Source organism: Austrofundulus limnaeus, unplaced genomic scaffold, assembly GCF_001266775.1.
Source record: "Austrofundulus limnaeus strain Quisiro unplaced genomic scaffold, Austrofundulus_limnaeus-1.0 Scaffold1874, whole genome shotgun sequence".
NCBI lineage: Eukaryota > Metazoa > Chordata > Actinopteri > Cyprinodontiformes > Rivulidae > Austrofundulus > Austrofundulus limnaeus.
The window spans coordinates 9,561-17,039 of record NW_013954276.1 but is presented as its reverse complement, the minus strand read 5'-3'; the positions used below and the strand labels follow the sequence as shown (position 1 = coordinate 17,039).

The window sequence follows — 7,479 nt, the reverse complement described above, 5'->3', positions numbered from 1 at the left end:
ATCATGTAAAACACCTTTTTTATGGTCCTGGACTGCTCTCCATCAGTTCASACCCTTCAGTTTTCTCTGAGCTCGTCTGTTCGGGAGGACCTCTTCTGCCCTCTAGTGGACTCCTGCAGTACTGCGCCTCGTCGGGAGGAAGGGAGGATGCTGCAAATTGGATTTCCCAGGTGTTTGATTCAATTATTCAGAGGCTAGGTTTGCAAAACTATTGAAGCTTTGATACTAATGCAGATTTTAAAAAAATAAAAATAAGTARGCCTAATTAAAATCATACTGTCTGTGGATGAAGTTGCGTAAAAACAGATGGAGCTCATTTGGCGCAATTCTTCATGTTTTAGAAAAAGCTCGGATTAATTGAAGGTTTAATCATCATTCGAGCACCTGCTCTTTGTCTCTTAAATGTTTACTGATCAATAACAAAATGATGATCGCTTCCAACAGCCAGTCGGCTCCAGTTGGTCCTGTGGACTTCACAGACTGGGCGCGTTTGGTTCTGGGTGCAGAAAAATCTTCTTCACACTTGCAGGGAACGCATGCGCGTAGAGGAAACCAACTGGTTTGTGTCAAGTCGAGGCAGACGGATGTGATCGAGCTGAAAATCACCTGTATTTTGGCATTCATGGTGACACAGTAAGTAACCCTTTCATTACATGTTTTTTTTTTTTTATATTTCCTCCTCAAATAAATCCAACGATGATGCGTTCGAGTCGGTTTTTGAGGGGAAACGTAACGCGGGTAATTCAGGATCCTTTCGAAATGGGAACATCCCTGAATATGCTTTTATTTTAAAGACAATGAAAAATAATTCATCAGCGATCTGCGATCCAATAATTTTATAATATGTGGATGAATGGCCGCTTGCTTTCGGGAGGTGGGAGCCCATCGTGCGTATCCTCCGGAGGATGCAACTGATGGATGCGATCTGTGCGCCTCATCGCTGTCATTACAGCTCTCAGACTGAGAGAAGACAGGGCTGCAGGAGGGGGGGTGGGCTGTTACGCTTAGAGGGGGTCTTATTCAGCATGGATCCAGTTTTGCTGTTAAGTTGTTCTGCTTAACCCCCCCTTAAAGGGCTGAAGTTGACCTCTCACATCCAGCTCGTGCAGCAGCATTCCGCAGGACCCTTCCCTCTCTGATCAACTATTTACCCATTTGCGATTGCTTTATTCTRGGGCCTTTTTTGATGCTATGCTGAATGTTGTGCAGTGATGCGCTCTCCTAATGCGGTTATCATCTTCCGATAAAAGCCCGCCTCCCCTCCGAGCAGCTCTCACTCCTGCATGTGGTCCTTGTATCCCCTCCTCTCCCTGCAGTCCATGGGCTCAGAGCGGCTGGAGATGCGTAAAAGACAGATGCAGGTTCATCAGGAAGCAGCTGCCAGTGTCCTCCAAGCGCGCCACAAGATGGGGAACACCCCCACCAACGCCTCAAACGCCTGCTGCTTCTGCTGGTGCTGCTGCTGTAGCTGCTCCTGGTAATAACACACCGCTCACAGCAGGGATGGATGCTAATAGATGGGCTCTGAGGCACAGGAGATGAGCTGAGAGCTCATCARTACAACTTGTCTTTCTCATAACAAAAGGGGAAGGAGTTCAGTCAGTTTCCTTTCTGAAMTGACTTTAATTTAAATGTGGTTTTCTAAAAGGCTCATTCATTTTAGCATTAAAAATAATAAAGACTCAGCTATTCAGCTATAGGACTAATACACCCCAGCTCTCTTAATGATCATAATTAATTAATTAATTAGTTAGTTAATAAGTCAGTCATTGTCAACTGATGGTCCCTGGACCTGTCTGATCATTYGACTGTCAGTGAAGTTTYAAAAAGRGGACATGTCATGCAAAATTCATTTAGTTGTTAAATGCATTTTATTGTGTGCTTGGAATTTCTAGGGGTGCAAAAATGTGCTTTAATTYTCTCCCTGTGCTGCATCGATATCTTTAGATTCTGTTTTTTCAACTCATTCAGGGGTTTTTTGTGTTTCTTTTTCTTTTCTATTACRTTTTCTGAACGATTGYAATAATTTYGTTGTCTTCACTCTCCTCTGGCTCCRACATGYGAGGCTGGATGGACAAGTCGTCTCTTTTGATTAATTTGTATAAACCCCTCTATCAAGCTGAAAYGGATTGGTCTGGAAGTTGAAGAGGGCTGGGTGTGAAGTGCTTTCTTTGAATTTAAAGACACAGCCACAAAACAAGTTAATCTGAGACACACCTCAGAAAAMGGGTGAAAGAGGGGCTTGTGGAGTTACARTAAGGAGGAATTCAGACCAAAGCATAGTTCCACTTCTATAGACCCCAACTGAACGATTTAAATGTGAAAATGAAGGATTTAAAAGCATGGCAYGTCTCCTTTAAGCTTTCACGCTCATTYTGATATCAGCTGAACTTTAGCTGAAAACAGGATTAAAGCTATAGTTCAAATCAACCTCAGGGGCCATCCACACAGAAAGAGTTTAACCATTTCTGCCACACACAAAAATTGTTTTAGGAGTGCTTTTAATTTGTTCAAGTTCCAGAGTGGGAAAAAAAAGGTTGTAGCTTCAAAATGCTAACAAACTTGTAATAGGTCAGTTTGTTTATCCTTAAAGAGGATATACAGTATCAGAAGATATCATTAAATCTCATCTTCCATAAGATTTACTCAAAAAGTAAAGATGTTAGTGTTTGGTAGATTATTTCTTTGTTGTAACGATGCTTCTTGACAATAAATCCTATAGCAGGCGTGTGACTGGCAGCACCCGAAGGTACCAGAAGCTCAAAACAAGCATCAATAGCAAAATATGCTGTTTGACAAAGAAGATTTGACAGATTTTTATGTGTGCAACCCACAAACTCAGCTCTACTGCTCATCCTACAAATGCCTGTTCCTTACAAATGTGGCGCCATTAAGAGGGTAAATTCACAGACTTTCCAACGGTATAAGATATATTGCCAAAAAGCATTGTTACGTCAAAGAAATAATCTACCAAACACTAATTTACTTACTTTTTGGGCTAAATAATCTGTAAATAACCATGTCATGGAAAAGTGACAACGAAAAGGTTTATAAAATAGCATTTATTGCTATAATTTGTTTGAGATTACAGTTGTTTTCAGACAAAATTGATCTGCTTTCACACAGACCAGCCATTAGCTTGACTGTTCAGTCAAACCAGATTGATTGATTGATTGAGAAAAAGATTAAAAGAAATCAAGCCTGACTCAGCATAATTGTTTTACAGCAGGTTCCTGTTCTGCAGAACATAAACCACTCAGAAAKCCAACATCACAACACATACACAAAAAACACAAAGCCAAACAAGGATACCAAATTTCAAAAGGCAGCATTCGCATAATTGGACACCTAAATATGATCACAAAAAAAAGGTATCCTGCAGATGGCAGACAAACAAATGGTTCAAAACTCTGTGTCGTACTGGAAAGATACTGATTGTTTATTACCAATCCACATAACCCCACTTTAAGAAATCTGAATTGCTTTAAAGTCTGCATATTCCACTCGTTTGTTCAAACGAACAATTCATATCAGCTCAGTTCAGCAGGTGAACTTGGACAACAACTATTACTGTCGTCGTTTTGTCAACACCACCACACACACCCTCATCTAGAACTGAACCTGAGTGGTCGTGAAGCCTCAGGAGTCTCAGCTGTTTTGGAATCGGCCACTGTTGACGTCGACCCTTGCGGAGCGGCCGCTTTAATTCACCTCCAGGGGGACGAGTGTTACATTTTGTCCTTTCATGATTGTGAATTTCATTTAATCTTTGCACAACAGCCGCGTTCCCAGATGGGACGCCTCACAGTGGACTCTCACCTGAACCAATTAATGCAGCCGCTCCGGCAGGTACCGGGAACATTTTAATTACTCACAGGTGAGACTCCCAGGAYGGAGGAGGGTGATGACACAACATTACTATTTACGCAGGCGTTYTCTCAGTGGGTCCACCCAAAAACTGCCGTAGGTGTTCTATCCTTTTACACGAAGAACAAACAATATGTTGTGATCTGTTGAAATCCTGTCAGCTGTTAAATAAGAAGATTTTAAAATGATTTTTCGCCCCAGTTTGACTGTTAGGAGTGAAGATGAAACCATTCAGAGATCTACATTTGAGCCCAGGCCAGACGGAAACACTAATTGTGAAGAAAGGTACAACTCCCCATCAAATCTACAACAAATCCAAAGAATCTTGGTGAAAATTAAACATTCTTGCATTTTCCCAGCCTGAAGCCCACTCTGGAGGACGCTCGCTCCTGGGCAGTGTCGTTTGAAAGGGTGATGAAAAGCGCAGCTGGCCGGAGCTGCTTCAGGCAGTTCCTGAGGACGGAGTTCAGCGAGGAGAACATGATGTTCTGGCTCGCCTGCGAAGAGCTCAAAAAAGAGACCAACAAGACTGTGGTGGAGGAGAAAGTCCGGCAAATATACGAGGACTTCATCTCCATTCTTTCCCCTAAAGAGGTGAGGACTCGAAAAGGACAAGAGAYGAGGCTAAATTTAGAGGCGAATTCTTCAGGAAAGTGATCAGTCAGCCGACGGGAAAAGAAACACGCAATAACCGTACAATACAGAGCTGTCACTGTTTTTATTATAATATAGACTAAATGTTGTTATATTTGAACAATGCCTTTTATGATTCGTCACTGGGTTGGCAATTTGGTAGCGGCCACTTCTTGGTAAGACAAAGAAATGATTTATTCAGTTTTGGAAACCAATTTCATTATGAGATCAAACATAATGGAGGACAACTTTTAGCAGAGATGAACGAGACTACACGAGGGGGAAGTGCCAAACAGAAATGAGTTTTATGGAAACAAAACTGAGCCTGAATGATGGAATAATAATCAAGAAGGTGACTGAGCAGCAGAGGGAGACGTCAGGAAAAACCTTACACTTTAGATTAATTTTAAGKGACTTTTTTCAAGTTTGAGGGAACTTGTTTTACAATCCTTTATTTAACCAGGAAAGTCCCATTTAGATCACAGACCTCTTTACTCAGGGAGCCCTGAAGGCAGCCTAACATGCATGTTTTTGGGCAGTGGGAGAAAACTAGAACATGCAAACTCCACACAGAGAAAGATCCAAAACGGAATTAAACCCAGAACCTCATTGCTGTGAGGAAACAACACTAAAGCTAAGTTGTTGTTCCAAGATAGAGCCATACAAGAAGACACTGAATTTTACGAATGGAGGTCTAAAGATTACTGGCAATTTAGGGAACAATAAGGTCTGATTGTGTTAAATTACAAACACAATTATATTAATAAAAATATAATCTATCTAATGCATGTAATGACAGAAAGCTGTGTGAGGTTTGGGTGTACCAACAGAARAGAAAAATAAAAATGCTTCATTTCACAAATTAGCAGATTTTATCTTAAGTACCTCAATGCTGATGTAATCTGAGCAGAACTGAAGCTAATATGTAACAGTTTAAAACTAAAATAAGCTTTTAAAGCCGATGTAATCACTGTTAATTATTCAACTGGTTAGCAGATATTAGCTTCTGTAGCAAATATTGTTATACAGAGCGTAGTATTACTGAGTCATGCTGCTATTGAAGACAAATTATTAAATATTACAAGCTGGCTTTGTCTCGATTTATGTAATATATCTTTAGCCTCAGCATAATTGTCCAAGACATATTCAGTAGCAAATTACTTAGGCATATATGCTATGAGGCTAATGATATWTATACACCACGTAAAATTATAGGTTTCTGTTAGACAAACCTGACATGTTGAGAAGATGTTTAGCTAATATCAGTAGAGTCACGTTTCATCTTATAATGCAGAGAACACTTTCTAATTATCGGTTGGTAAATATTTATTAATATTATTTATGACAGGTGAGAAATAATAAATATACTTAATTAGTTGAAGTCGTAATTYTTCAACTAGTTTAAAAATACGTTTTTGACTGACTTGAGGTCCGATCATTGTTACTTGCATATTTGTTGACATGATTGTTGAATGAAATTWACCTAATTAACAATTACATTAATTTACTGTAAATATATTACAAAAAAACAATTGTGACACAGATCCAGTTGGGCTWGCTGTTAATCAAATAGTTGCTATGACAGCTGTGAGCTGTCGTCCCGTTCGGTCACCATTGTTGCCCCTCCGTGTTGTCCCTGATGCAGAGGGGATAGGCTGGGCTCACTCTAGTTATTTAACTCTATGTTTTCAAGCAACATCAATAACTTAATGCAGAGGTTCTCAAACTGGGATCCCTGGACCCCCAGGGGTCCGCGAGATGTATCTTGGGGTTCCTCACAAATTTTTACTAAAATGTTAATTTGGTTTTTATTATTAAAAATGCATGGAGAACAATAAACTAATAAAACAAACATTATAACCTTAGTAAAAATATATATTCCTATGGCATTTAGGGGTTGAAATGATAATAAATTATCTTTTAAAACAGCATAGGGTTTATGAGGGGGTCGCTGGAATTTTTTTCGCCCTTATAAGGGGTCCCCAGACCCAAATGACTTGAGAACCCCTGACTTAATGCATCATCTAAGCTGGTTTGATACTAGTGCTAGTGTTTAACAAAACTTTCAATATAAAGACTTGAACTATTCAGTTTTTGAGGTTAAATTTGTTTAAGAACCATCATGGTCTTGGCTCTACTAGAAGTAGCTCTTAGCTCAAAGTTAAGAATTAAACCATTTCACCAAAATGATCTTGTTCAAAGACCTATCTACAACAGGTAAGATAATTGTTAACATACCCCACTTCTAAAGAGCTCAACTAACTCTTTATCAGTTGCACTTTTTCCAACAATTCCTTATTGATCAAAACTAAATAAGTCCGATAGCAGAAAATATGATCAAAAACTAAAAAAGAAGCCAATTAGTTCATTTACTTAAATTATGAGAAAAATATCGAGGATCTTTACATTTTGGCAGACCTCCGCTAATGCTTTATATGTTTTCCACAAATGAAGTATTGTTACAACTCTACCGTTTGGGAGCTTGATGCATTAGGCTCACTCCTCTTTTCTCTGCGATCCCTCTAGGTGAGCTTGGATTCTCGCGTTCGAGAAGTGATAAACCGCAACATGCTGGAGCCGACCTCGCACACGTTCGAGGACGCTCAGCAGCAGATCTACACGCTGATGCAGAGAGACTCGTACCCTCGCTTCATCAACTCGYCTGCGTACACGGATCTGATGAAGAGCCTGGAGGAGCCGCCTCCTTCTGAGCCATAGACTCTCCACTGCCACACACTTCGCTTTCTGGCGCATGCATCCCACACAGATTTTAAAAAAAGAAAAAGGAGTTTTGTGTTGGAGTACTGCTATTTAAAAAGACAGGAAAATGAACACTCCTTTAAGGCAGTCTTTAGCCAGTTGCTAAGTGCTGTTTATTTACCCATGATTAGCTTACCAAAACCCTCAGAGCAACCAAGAACAAAGCTAGGTTCAGCATCAGTTACTGTATTTGTTAAAAAAATAATATTAAAAAAAAAA

At 39.9% G+C, this 7,479-nt stretch overlaps 1 protein-coding gene across 2 annotated transcripts; it reads left to right on the top strand.

Annotated features, from left to right (window-relative positions):
* Positions 1 to 404: 404 nt before the first annotated feature.
* On the top strand, positions 405 to 7,479 carry LOC106536552 (regulator of G-protein signaling 20). 2 transcript variants are annotated; one of them, XM_014033856.1, is made up of 5 exons: positions 552 to 633; positions 1,317 to 1,477; positions 4,069 to 4,152; positions 4,227 to 4,461; positions 7,027 to 7,479. In XM_014033856.1, exons 2-5 carry the CDS (start codon positions 1,320 to 1,322, stop codon positions 7,216 to 7,218), a joined length of 669 nt encoding a protein of 222 aa, XP_013889310.1. In that variant the 5' UTR covers positions 552 to 633; positions 1,317 to 1,319; the 3' UTR covers positions 7,219 to 7,479. The 2 variants fall into 2 exon arrangements, with proteins under 2 accessions (XP_013889309.1, XP_013889310.1); XM_014033855.1 differs by lacking the exon at positions 1,317 to 1,477 and having other exon boundaries at positions 405 to 633.